Genomic DNA, 14,043 nt, shown 5'->3' on the forward strand with positions numbered 1-14,043 from the left:
TACTCTCATCCTCTACTTTATCACAGACCATTTTGTATTTTCCCTGCATGCATCTTGTTTCCTCTCCTGCACCAATGTCCCTCTCCCCAAACATGGACACCACCATTCCCCAAACCCAACAAACTTTCCCTGACTTTGCATCAACTCAAAAGCTGGTCACTTCTAACTTCAAACAGATCTTGTTCAGGCATCAACCTGAAATTTTAACTTTGCTTCTCTCTTCAGAGAGGTGGCTGGCTGGAGTTTACAAACAGTTCAGCCACGGTTTCATTGAATGGTATGGGACAGGCTCAAGGGCTAATCGCTCCTTTTCCTGCACTCCAAGACACTGTCTGACCTACCGTGTGTTTCCAACATTTTCTGCCTTTATTTTGTTCATCAAAAACGCTACATGAAATCAAAACCTCTTATAAGATATAATTATTAGTCTATTATTATTCCTTTTCAGCAAATTACAGCCATCAAAGAAGCATACAAGCAAAGTAAGTGTTAATTTCAAAAAAGAAAGCCACTTACATTTACTAATTAAGTAATAACATTAGAATGAAATATATGTAATTCTGTTAAAATGATATTAAAATTTCAAATTTTGATCTCTTCTTGTTCAGTGCATAGGGGAAAGATACTCTTTTTATTCGATTCAATGGATATTATGTATATAATAGTGCACAATTATCCTATGGCCTGCTGTCTATCTTTTCCCTAAATGCATGTAAGGCTGTATCAAATGTAATGAATTTCTGGCAATCACAAAGCTTCCAATGCCAAGGCTGCCTGCATCTTTCAAATAACAGTATTACTGCACAAGGGCAAACAAGTTCAAATGGCTCCAAACTTCACATCATTTATGGGGCAAGATAGTTTATTCTTGTTCCATTATTTCTATCCCTGTCTCTTACAAGGATATCTTGAGGAGAGAAGGTTCAGAATATATTTAATAGAAGTGTTCAAAGTAATTTGAGGTTGAGGAAGAAACTGTTCCCATTGAGAGAAGGCTTGAGAAACAGAGGATACCTTTTTAAGATGAATGACAAAAGAACCAAAGGCGACCATGCAGTGACTGGGTAGCATGTGGAATACCTGAGAGACAGCGTCAATATGATTTTAAAAACAGAATTGGATAATTATTTTAATGGAAAATACTTGCAGGGCTAATGGGAAAGTTTGGAGGTGAGACAATTGCACTTTTTGAGAATTGGTATCGTCTTCTATGCTGTAACCATTTGATGATTCTGGAAGTCAGATATGCTGTTCTATGTCCAATTTTTGATTCTTTACTGTATTCTAGATTTGAAGGGAATGCTAACAGATTGGGAGCAGGATGTTAGGAAAGTTGGTGGGTGGGTGAAAATGAACAAAATGACTGCTTTACATGATTGCCTAATTACATTTCTCATTGATTTAAAGAGGAATTCCAGCCAAATGATCTCTGCATATTCCTGGTTTGGAGTTCTGGAGTATCTATCATGGCATGAGTTCTTGCATCAATATTTCATTTACCATCTAACTTTTAGTAAACCAGAGCTAAACCACAGCCAAGGATTTTCACTGTTTCAGTGCAGAAGTCTAATTGTCTGAGCTGTTCACTGCATACCTTCAGTACCCTGGGCATTTGAGTGTGATAGTACAATAGTTACATTGCTGGATTAGTGAATCATTGACATCTGTAGATGTGCATTCACAATTCCACCATAGCAGTTTGCAAATCAGATTCAATTAATTGAGTAATTATGGAATTAAAAGTTTCATATCAGTGATAGCGACGATGCTATTTAAGTGATTGACTACTTGTAATTTTACAACACAACCTCCAGTTGGAGTGTGATCATTGAGGGGCAAGCAATGGTCAACGGAGAATCTTCAAAGTCGTGCCATAGAGTTGTTTACATTCATCTAAAAAGGCAGACAGGGACTCAGTTTAACATCACATCTGAGAAACATCTTTAAACTCACCTTATGATAAATGTTTGGTTTCTTGTGCTAATATATCTGAGTGGGGGGGCGGAAAGGGGTGAGAAGAGAACAGTGTGAAATGGGACAAATATATTCTAGAGTTTTGACAACCGTGATGCAAGAAATCTTCAATACAGGGAAAAGAAAGCCATATCAATGTGGACAGAGAAACTGGGAGAATAGAACGGAGTCTACAGGAAATGGGGTGGTAAGGAAGTATAGTTAAAATGATTGTGGTTAACAGTGGAATTATAGTAGATATTGATCAATAGCCTACCCCCAGAAATGGAGACAGAGAAGTTGAGGAAGGGAAAGGAGGAGTCAGAGATGAACCATGTGAAAGGGAGGAAAGAGGGTAAATTTGAAATGAAGTAAATTTTCCGGATCCAGGTTTCAGCAGGAAATGGCAGTGATATAGTCATTAATATACTGGAAAAAGAGAAGAGGGAGTGCACCTGAGCAAGACCGGAAAAAAAAATGTTCTGAATGTCTCACAAAAAGGCAGTCATCCAGCTAGGTTTCCAGAGCAATACCTTTATTTGGAGGATGCAAGTGGAGTTCAAGGAGAACTTGTTCAACGTGAGAACAATTTCTTGCAGATAGAGGAGGATGATAGTGGGTGAGGACCGTTGGACCTCTTTTAAAGAAGTATTGGAAAGCCGTCAGACCATCCTAGTGGGAAATACGGATTTAGAGGAATTAGACATCTATAGTGTAAACTAAAGGACTAGGCCACAAAAGTGGAAGCCGTTAAAGTACCAGAAGGAAGAAGATGGAGGTAATGATAAGGGGAGGAAAAACAAATTCAAGAAAGGAAGCAATTTCAGCTTAGGTATGGCTTGGGGGAATCTACTGATGAAAGGGCACCAACAATTCCTTTTCTTCCATTTCAAATTGGCATTGAGATGGGTATATGAATAGGAGGGGTTTAGAGGGATATGGGCCAAATGCTGACAAATGGGACTACATGAGATTGGGATGTCTGGTCAGCATCGATGAGTTGGACTGACAGGTCTGTTTCCATGCTGTACGACTCCGTGACTCTAATCATTTCACATCATATTTAACAGTATTGCACATGGTAACCCTTTCTCCTTTGTCCTGGCAGTGTTTTCAAATGATCTAACAATTGATGTTCAAGGTGACACCAGTGGCACGCTGAGGAAATTGCTGCTGTCATTGCTTGAGGTATGTATAAACAGCATTTCTAACTCACTGCTCTGACAAAGATATTTCAAGTCATAAATGCTCCATTCAATGTGCAAATTGATAGTAAAAGAATTGACAAGCTAAAGATTCAACTAATACAATAATCTATAAAATTAAAGAGATTTGTCTTTTTTAAAATAAATTGTTTTATTCAAAAATGGTCCATCAAAATGAACCCCTGAAATTTCACTACAAACATGAATATAGAGCAATAATATAGAATCATGAAATTATGCTGCACAAAGGAGGCCATTCAGTCAATTATATTTATGCCAGCTATTTGATGTCGCTATTCGATTAATCCCACTGCTCCTAACCAACAACACTGTAGCTCTTTCCCCTTTTCAAATATTTATGCAATTCCCCTTTGAAAATTACCACTGAGCTATTTTCATCACATTTTTTGACTGCATATTTACAATAAGCCAGGAAACCTGACTGGAAAGGAGCATAATTTATTGTTGAACATTAAAATAGAACCAATACTCAAGGCATACGTAGGCTAGTCAGTTAATTTTTTTTTAACCAACATTTGGAACAGGTGAGACTTGAAAATAGGCCTTCTGGACTGAGGGTAGGGACAGTACCATCATGCTTGCTACATCTGCTTAGGACTCAGTTGATGAGTTTCAATTGGGCAGGCCATTGCCTGTTACCAAGGGAACATACTCAACAAGCTCCACAAGGCCATTAACTAGTGAATCCCATGGGCCTTAAGGAGGCTATCACATTATTCCAATTGTAACATCAACCTCCAGAAAACACATTCCCTCATCGCTCTTTGTGGTTGTTTTGCCAAACTGTACATATAGAGGTGCCAAGGCTGAAAACAGCTAATGAAAACAACAGAGATTAGAAGTTTAAAACAACATTTCAAAGGGGAAAATATATTCAAAATTTGTGTGTAAGACAACCAATAAAATTGAGAACAGAATTATTCCAAGGTAATGGGGCCACAGGATGAAAACAATATTGATTGATCGAGTTGAAATTTGTGAAAGTTTCACCAAAGGTCACTTAATGATTCTGAAAACATCTTAGCACTACAATGTTTCTTTATGGATGAATATTGACCAGAGTACTAGGGGTAATTCCCCTGCTCTCCTTCAGAATAATGGCATAAAATCTTCTACATCCACCTGAATTGGTGGCAGGGCCTTAGTTTAACTTCTCAGCCAAACAGTAATACCTCTGACAATACAGCATTCCCTCAGTACTGTATCAGCTCTCACTTTTCTGCTTAACTGCTAGAGTAGGACTTGAAACTGGAACTTTGTGACTGATAAGTAAAATTGTTACTTATCAGTTACTTATCAGTAAAATTGTTACGGCTGACACTATCAAAAGGTACAGGAGACAATTCAAATTGGAATGTGAATAATACTTGGATAATCAGCCAGTAATTAAAAGATATGATTAAGGCTTGAGGTTGTTGAAATCAATGTTCCTGCTGACACAGCAAGAAGATTAGACAATGGTTCTTATGTTTTGGTTCCATTTGCTTGGACCACATGTTTCTTGTATTATTCAATATAACAACCCTTATCTGCATATCATTCCAACTGTACAGAGTAAAGCTGCATTGTGCATTTAAAAATATGCTAATATAAAGTATTAACTTGGCTAACATTGTTGATAATTGTCTAAATGTAGGCTAACAGAGATGAAGGAATTGAAGTCAACGTAAACCTGGCTGAACGAGATGCAAAAGAGTTATATGAGGTAACTAAACATAATACAATCCAAACAATTTATGGACTTTCTTTTTTACATGGATATGGGTATCACTGGCAAGTGCAGAAGTTGTTGTCTGTCCATAATTACCCTCAAGAATGCAGTAAGAGTCAATCAGGATGCTGTAGGTCAGTACTTAGATCTGGAAGGAATTGCAGTGGACACAGATGAACCAGACTTGTTTGTTACAACAATTGAAAATAGTTGCCATGACCAACAGTACTGAGACTAACACTATAGTTCCAATTGAATAATTGAATTTAAATTCCATTGGCTCTCATGTGGAATTTGAGCTCATGTGCCCACAGTGTCAGCCTTAGTTCTGGATTACTAGGCAAATGATATTAACACTAAAACTATAGCTCCCTATCTATGGTAAGATATTATTAGCTATCACTTTCAAATTAAAAGCTTATTACTATTCACAGGCTGGCGAAAATCGCTGGGGCACAGATGAACTGGCATTTAATACCGTTTTAACAAAAAGGAACTGTTTGCAGTTAAGAGCTACTTTTAAAGCCTATGAAACAGTAAGTATAATTTGCTGTGTCAGTTGTTCCAACTTACCTTTGTATAAAATCAGATGAGTTTAGAATGAAGGAACACTACCTTAAATTCAGAGCCAGGCCATTTAGGAGGGAAGTTAATTAACATTTCTTCACACTAAACGAGTCAGTAGGTGTGATACAAAAAGTAATAGATACAAAAAGTAACAGATACTCAGTTAATAACTTTTTATAATTACCACTGTATCAACCCCTCCCTCCTGAATGTCTGCTGTTTGTTTCCAGGTCATGTGACTGTGAAGTTCATCTCTTGCACAAGAAATTTATGCTCAACAGTTAGTCCCACTAGAAATATTTATTGCTGTCTTAGCTTTGAAGTGCCTGACCAAAATGAAAATTGGAATATTCAATGAGAAATTGCTGCTGGGATCAAGTTCCTGTCATGGTAGCCCTGTTAGTCATATTTTTTTCTGATTGCTCATAAGTGTTTAAGCATAAAAACCTTTGCTTACATGCCATTACACTACCTCTGCCAGAGGTGTGGTGTTTGGATGCGATGTTAAACTAGATCCCTGGTTACCTTTTTTGGTGGATGTAAAATATCCTAGGGCACTATTTCAAAGAAGAGCAGAAGAGTTGTCCCTAGTGTCCTTGGCCAATATTTATCCCTCAATCAACGTCTGAAAAACAGATCATCTGGTCAATATCACATCCTTGTTCATGGGAGCTTGCTGTGACCAAATGGCTGTTATGGCTTCCACAATGCCTAACCTTCATAAATATTTATTTGTCTATAAAATACTATGAGACACCAGGTGGTTTTGGAAAGTGCTATATAAATGTAAGTCTTCCTTTTATTTTATCCATTTATTATCCATTATTTGACTTCAATAATTATTATATAACTTTGAGAATGTTAGAATGACAAACATTCTGACTGGTGTGAATCTGAACTAAAGATAAAAAATGCTGGAAGTTTCTGGAAGGTTGGGCAATATTGTGGTGAGAGAAACAAAGCAAATGAGTAGAATTTTCCTATTTTCAGTTCAAGTGTTTGGTTGACTGAGATTCTTGGCACCCGATTTTCCATGGTTCAGAGTGACTTTGCATATGCAATCTTCCATTCTTCACCTCATTAATTATGCAACCAGGTTCTTCAGTACCCTACCTGAGCAATCAAGTGACAGAAGCACAATATTGGCTCCATGTTTAAAGTCAAACTGCTCACCACTTTAGAGTCTGCATGATAAGAACTTGCCCATCACACTGTGGTACTTGGTCATTATCACTGAGGACATGGCCAGAAAAGGCAGGTTGGCTCCACACTTTGCGTTTCAGGTGCTGATAGCTGGAGTAGTGGAGAGGAGAGCAATAATGGCCGGGCCAAGACTGCTGCCACTAGGTAACTACTAGTTACTTGATGTTGAGATTCTGATTTTTCATCCTTGATGTATTTTCTTGGCTTTCTCACCATTGCCCATGCCAAATCACTCTAGGGTCAAGAAAAATTTCCTAATTGTATTGTGTCAGTGGCCTTTCATCAGAACTTAGAAAAGTTAAACAATGTAATAGGTTGAGGCACATAAAAGGGGGAAGCTAAAAACAGAATCCAAAAGGAGTTCTGATGAAGAATCATTGGACCCTTCCCTGCTTTCTTCCCACAGATGCTGCCAGACCCGCTGAGTTTCGCAAGCAATTTCTGTCCTGGGTTTGGAACAAAAAGGAACATCTGTGATAGGGTAGAAGACAGAGATGATTAAATAACAAAAGAGATAGTGCAAGGTTTATAATCTTATCAAATGTTAACCTTCTCCATTGCTTTTACTGTAACTGTTGTACTGTAGAAAATGGGGCAGCAATTTGCACACAGGAAGCTTCCACAAACAATAATGAGAAGATGACTGAAATAACTCCACAGAGGCCAATATCCCATCAACAAGTCACCCTTTACTTAAGATGGAGAGTCCTTGACATTAATCCAGCTTGCCCAGAGCTAGCTCTGAGTTAACAGAACCTCTAGCACTCCTGTCAGCCAGGGCTCCCTGATTAGACCAGATTAACAGCCCCACTCAGGGAACTCATACTCTATAGGGTCCACCTGGCTGACTTTGTCACAACCACAACAATGACAACTTGTTTCAGTGACACTGATTGAGGGAAAAATATTGTGCAGGATGAACAACTTAAGTCCCTTCCTTTTAGTGCTATGGGATTGCTTACATCATCTGAGAGAGTACCTAATTTGAGAGACAGCACCTCCACCATTGCAACCCTCCCTCAATATCATACCGAGAAAGCGAAGCTGGAATTATTGCTCGGGTCTGTAGAAAGGGATGTGAACCTGTACCCTTTTGACTTTGTGAGATTGTGTATTGAATAACAGCTGGAAGTATAGTATAACTACTGACAGATTATCTAACAGAAGCTGCAACTATACTTTTTCATTCTCTTATTTCTCTTATTTAGCTCTATGGTACAGCCATTGAGGAAGTGATCAAAACAGAAACATCAGGCGATTTGAAGAAGGCCTATCTAACAATTGGTGAGGTTTTATTAAACAATGCTAATAATTTGGGCCTTTACAATTCAAACACCATGCTGAGAAATGAGTTTAATTTTCTCTATTTCTTAAATATCTTTCAAATTTGTTGCTGCATTATCACATTGAGCAAACAGACTGAAAGATCAATGCTCAGTGATGCAGCGTATCATGCAGCAGCACAACAGTACAGAAGCAGACTATTCAGTCCTTTGAGACAATACATCCATTTAATCAGATCTGTAGAGTCTTTCCATTTGCAAGTCTTGTTTTTGTAATCCTTAATGCACTCATCAGCAAAAATCTATCTATACCTTCACTACTGCTTGGCTGTGGTGTGCTGACCATGACCATTTGAGCACCTAAGATATAGTTTATATTAAGGCAACATCAGTTATGTTAAAGGATGACTAGATGCTTTCCTTCTGATTTTGAAATAATTTATTTGTTTGCATTTTTGTCACAGACAAAAGTTTAGAGGATGCTGTTTGATGTACCAGAATTATCTAAATCATTTATCAAACATTAACTTGGATAGTCAAGAACAAATGAAATATTCAGAAGTAGTGTGTAATTTTAAACTCATTTCTGTGATTAAAATCAAACTCACTGGCAAGGAATGTTGGTTTTACGCCATTCTGATATTTTACAAAGAAGCACATAAACATCCCATTTATCCATGCAAGTGTTTACGCTCCACATGAGTCTCCTCCCACCTTCTTCATCACACACTATTCCTTTCTCCCTCATGTGTTTATCTAACTTCCTCTGAAACGCGTGCTACTGAATACAATTATTTCTTGTGGCAGCAAGTTTCTCTCAAAAGGTGTTTAGTGTGTGGAATTCTCTTTCACAAAGCAGTGGAGGCAGAGTCAGATGAGTTGGATAAATTTTCTTATCAGAGAATCAAGGGTATGAAGCACAGGTAGGAAAATGGAGCTGAGACCATAATTAGATCAGTCATGATCTTGTCAAAAGCAGGCCGGTTTCAATGGCTGAATGGCCTACTCCTATTCTTAGTTCTTGAGTTCTTGTGAGTGTTATTTACCCAGAGACTTGTTAAAAATATATATTTTTCTGAAGAGGAAATTCTCAAATTTAAAGTATATAAAGTTAAAGGCACGACTGCCAAAATTATTTAACTAAAAGTTGGGAAAGAGTCAAATTTCTGGAACTTCCTCCCTAAATGGGTTTATCGAAATCCCATGGACTATCCCACTTCAAGAAGGCAGCTCACCACCACCTTCTCAAAGATAATTAGAATGGCCATTAGGTGCTGGTTTTGCCCAAAATACCAACAGCCTATGACAGAATTTTAAAAATTGTACTTAAAAAGCAAACTATTTGGCAGAGAAGCTCCTCTGCAATACAGGCTGAGGAGCTGCCAATACAATAGTGATGCGTCATTGAACCAATAGCGGATGGAGAGTGTGCTGGCACAAAAAGCAGAGATAGCTAATCCACAATTATCAGCAACTGTGTAATCATCTTGTCAAGAGTGCAGAGACACTTTCCATTAGGAATGGGGACAACAGCATACTCTGTAAAGGATATTGAGGCAATATAGAAAGTACTAAGAAGATTTCTGAGCATGATAAGTTGTAGCTAAGACAAAACATTCAATAATAAATTGGAGGGGCTTTTCTCTGGAAAAGAGAAACTGAGGGTGGCCTTATAGAGGCCTTTAAAGTTATGGAAGTGCTTGTTACAATAGACATAGACATTTTCACTTGTTTTGGGGGGAATGGGGGTGAATCAAAAATAGGAACCATAACTGTAATCGCTTATAACAGGGCTTGATTATTGCTGAAACATTTTGTCTTGCACTCATCAGGACAAACTCAAGAATGCCAAGTTTCAAACACCACAATGATTTATACAACTCCCATAGTGTTTGAAATTTGACATTTTTGTGTCTGTTCTAGTAAGTTCAAGATGATAAGCTTTGGCAACACTAATCTCTTTTCAGCAGGTCATAAAATAAGACAGTCACCTATAAATTTCACAGGTATTTCAGGAGAGTTGCGAGAATGTAAAAGTCACCTCTGATGAGTAGCTGCAGTGATTTGCGAATGTTCCTTCCAATAAAAAGCTAGTTACATTCATAAGTGAGATGCGAGAGAAAGGACTAAAAGGATATGCTGATGGACTGAAAATACAAGACGCTGATGATCTCATTGCAGGGAAGTGATAAGGAAGCCCTCTCAGATGAATGGAAACATTCCCATGGCAGCGTTATGACGCAAAATTAGCAGGGTTCTCCCTCATCTCCTAGTAAATGGTGATCATCAATTACAACCTAAAGATAGGACTATCTGAACATTATTGCCTGGCCATTACTGGGATTTTGTGCATAAATCAGCTGTCCCATTTTCTACATTGTAACGTATCACTTCATATCCAATTCCTAAGTTTTATTTTGGAATATCCAGGGATCACAATCACACTATATAAATGCCATCTACCTTCTGCAATTGCAGATGGTAATGAGTATCAACAGAGGATTAAGAAAAAATACATCTAGTGTACAGCCAATGTCTTCAGAGAGTTTAAATTGGGGGAGGTGGTAGTGTGGTGGTTATCTCATTCAACTAGTAGTCCCAAACTCTTGGTCAATGTTCTGGGGGACATGGGTTTGAATCCCACGATGGCAAATGGTGAAATTTGAATTCAATAAAAGTTTGGATTAAAAAGCTGGAATATAAAGCTAACCTACTAGTAACCATGTAACCACTAATGTTATTTAGGAAAGGAAAACTGCTGTCCTTACCTGGTGTGGCCTACTTGTGAACCCAGACCTCACAGAAATATGGTTGTCACTTAACTGTCCTCTGGGCAATTAGGGATGGGTAATAAATGCTTGCTCAGCCTTCGGTGCCCACATTCTATATACAAAAATATGAACTGACAAATCCCTAACTTCGTATTTTTCCATTTATGTCCACCAGCTCAATGCACAAAGGACTGTCAGGCATATTTTGCCGAGGTGTTACATGAAGCAATGAAAGGTGCAGGAACCAATGAGGACACACTGATTCGCATCGTGGTATCTCGCTCAGAGGTAACATGGAGAAACAACTTGGCTTACTGTATAGCAGAAATATGGAATATACATGAGAAGAGCTTTCACTGGCCCATTTGCGAAACCTCATTAACATGTGAACCATTACCCAGTTAAATTAGTCAGTAGGAAAATGACCAACAACAAACTCCGAGCAGATGCTTAAAAAAATCATAAATTAACCTATGATTCATGGAAACTAATGTTTTTATCTTGAGCTTTCAGTTGCCTGTCATTTCAATTCTCTGCTTCACAGTTATACTTATTTCGCTGCCTTCGGCCTTCTGCCCTGTTCCGATGAAGCTCTAAAAAAGCTTCAAGAACAAGTCCTCATCTTTCATTTAGGCACTTTGAATCCTGGATTCTACACTGACTTGAACAAATTTCAAATCATACCTTCTGCCCCCTTCTGTTTCAGACAGCAGATGCTAGTCATGTTTCTGCTTTTGCTCTAGTCACAACTTTTAATTTTGTTACTTGTCCATTACCTTCTCATTTTGCCTTGCACTATCTCCTGAGTCCACAGACCTTCACACATTATATTCTTTCCTTTCCTTGACTCTGTATTTGTTAAAAATCTGTTGTACCGCTTAACGTTTTTCCAGCTCTGATGAAAGGTCATCAACCAAAATTATTAATGCCATTATTCTCTCTCCATAGATACTGTCAACCTTGAGTATTTTCAGAATTTTCTGTTTCATTCTAAATCATGTTCATGCTGAGCTGGATAAACCTGTTAATTATTCAGTTATATGTAGAGAGGTTTTGTGGATGTCAGCATGTCAATGTAAAACTGAAGCACTGGCATGGGATTGAATAGTCACCAGTTTGAAACATGAAAAGAATTCCAGTAATTCATATAAATCTAACTTGACAGAGTTTATAAATTAACTATACAAATTGTTCCCCATGTTCATGCTCTGGAGGACAACCATTAAATTTACTTGTTGTCACTTTTTCTTAATAACTACCTGTGGAAACTCTTGCTACCTGTTCTTAAATTCCTAGCGAGATTCTTCTCACACTCTGATTTCTTCCTCTTGATTAATCTTTTAGCCATTCTCTGTAATACTTTATATTCTGATCAATCATCTGACCTACCACTTATCTTTATGTAGTGATGTGCTTTTTGCTTAAGTTTTCTCTTTTCTTAAACTTCTTCAGTTAACCACAGATGGTATTTATAACAATGTTGGTAGCCTTAGATCATACCCACTATGTATAAAAAAATTGAATTTAATTTTTTATTTGAAACAGGTTGATCTTCCATCCATTAAGGAGAGGTATCAGGAGATGTACAAGATATCTCTGGCAGAAGCAGTCAAATCTGAGACGTCTGGCGATTTCCAGAAAGTTCTGCTGGCCTTGATAAAATAAAAGGCAATCAATCCTGTGACACCGTTTTAATCAATATTTTTAGGTGTCCCATCTTCAGTAACATGCAATGTACAAAGCCATGTTGGTTGTTAGATTTGAGATGGCCACCTGTGTAATACTACCATAAATTATTGCTTTCTAAAAAAAATTGTGAAGGTATTTCTTTTGGGGAAAAATAATGAACTGATTAGATTACTTTCATGAGAAATGAACAGAGAGCTGAGGGGTGGATACTAAGTGGATTACTGTACCAAAGAGCCAGCACAGGTACAATGGGCCAAATGGCTTCCATTCTATGTATCATTCTATGATTAGAACCTGATATTACAGATCATTCGTGGAGTCTGATTGGTGGTGGCATCATACATATTGCCGTCCAGAGTTTTAGAGAGTTATAGCAAGGTAGAGGCTCTATGGCTGACCAGGAATCTCTCCCATTCTTACCACCTGCCGTTGGTGTGCATTGGAACGATTTGCAAGTTGGTAAAAACTGAAAGAACTGTGGATGCTGGAAATCAGGAACAAAAATGGAAATTGTCAGAAAATGTTCAACAGGTCTGGCAGCATTTGTGGAGAGAAATCAGAGTTAACATTTCAGGTCCAGTAATTTGAAATGTTAACTCCGATTTATCCCCACAGATGCTATTAGGCCTGCTGAGCTTTTCCAGCAATTTCTGTTTTTGATTGCAAGTTGGTACTCCATCAGCTTAGCCAGGTAATAAAAACACTTTCCTTAGCTATCCAGTCCTTGGGTAGGACTGAATCCTAAAGCTTTTGACTTAGGGGCAAGGACAGTATCCACTGCACTACGTGACCTCTGTTTAGAAGCAATGTACATTAACCCAATTGCTTTCCATCATAACAGCATTAATTGTAATGATTTCAAAATTTGAAATTCAACGTTGTGTATAACTCAGTGTTAAGAAAGACATACAACACTGTATGGTACATCAATAAGAATCATAATGTCCAATGCAATATTGGTTCCGTAAATTTGATTTCCTTGAAATTCTGGAAAATCTTTGAAACCTCTGTTCAGTTCTAGGACAGATTGCTGCTTAAAGGGAATCTATCTTCTGCCCAGTTGGTAACAAGCTCATCCCTATGTCAGACATTTATTTGTACGTTCAAGTCCCAGTCGAGGGAGTACCAATATCTAGGTGGATATTCCAGTCCAATACATAAAGCCACAGTCCTGTTGGCTTTTCAAATGGATACAGAAGATCCAATGATGCTGTTTCAAAGACGAGCAGGAGAAGTGTCCACGGGGTCCTGGCTAATATTATCCTTTAGTCAATATTGCAAAAAGAAAGGATGTGGTCTTTATTACTCTGCTAGTTGTGGGATCTTGCAGTCTGAAAATTTGCTGCCGCATATCTTACATTACAACAGATGCCATGCTTCAAAATTTATTGGCTGTAAAGTGATTTCAGGTGTCCTGTGGTTTTGTGCATCGACAATGGATATGAAGTCCAAACATAGCGCCCAGCTTCAATCTACTTTCAATTTTTCCACACAACTTAATCATGAGAGGAGGGAAAGATGGTTGTGTCAATGTTACACATTGGCACAGTAAGGGGCATTCTTATGAGGCTAAGGAGTAAAGTAAGCTTTATTCTTTGTTCGTCTTTTTCTTATCTCTGGCCTCTGACTGAACAAATTTG

General features: G+C 38.0%; 1 protein-coding gene across 2 annotated transcripts in view; it reads left to right on the forward strand.

Moving 5' to 3' along the window:
- The window catches only part of LOC140477284 (annexin A13-like), a 56,434-nt gene extending 43,459 nt beyond the window's left edge, over positions 1–12,975 (forward strand). For both annotated transcript variants that reach the window (XM_072570879.1, XM_072570880.1), the window contains exons 5-11: positions 449–482; positions 3,062–3,141; positions 4,816–4,884; positions 5,325–5,426; positions 7,869–7,944; positions 10,890–11,002; positions 12,260–12,975. In XM_072570879.1, the coding sequence (XP_072426980.1) occupies positions 449–482; positions 3,062–3,141; positions 4,816–4,884; positions 5,325–5,426; positions 7,869–7,944; positions 10,890–11,002; positions 12,260–12,379 (594 nt within the window). In that variant the 3' untranslated portion in view covers positions 12,380–12,975. The remainder of the gene's footprint in view (positions 1–448; positions 483–3,061; positions 3,142–4,815; positions 4,885–5,324; positions 5,427–7,868; positions 7,945–10,889; positions 11,003–12,259) is intronic.
- Positions 12,976–14,043: the final 1,068 nt, after the last annotated feature.

Source organism: Chiloscyllium punctatum, chromosome 5 (genome assembly GCF_047496795.1).
Source record: "Chiloscyllium punctatum isolate Juve2018m chromosome 5, sChiPun1.3, whole genome shotgun sequence".
Lineage (NCBI taxonomy): Eukaryota > Metazoa > Chordata > Chondrichthyes > Orectolobiformes > Hemiscylliidae > Chiloscyllium > Chiloscyllium punctatum.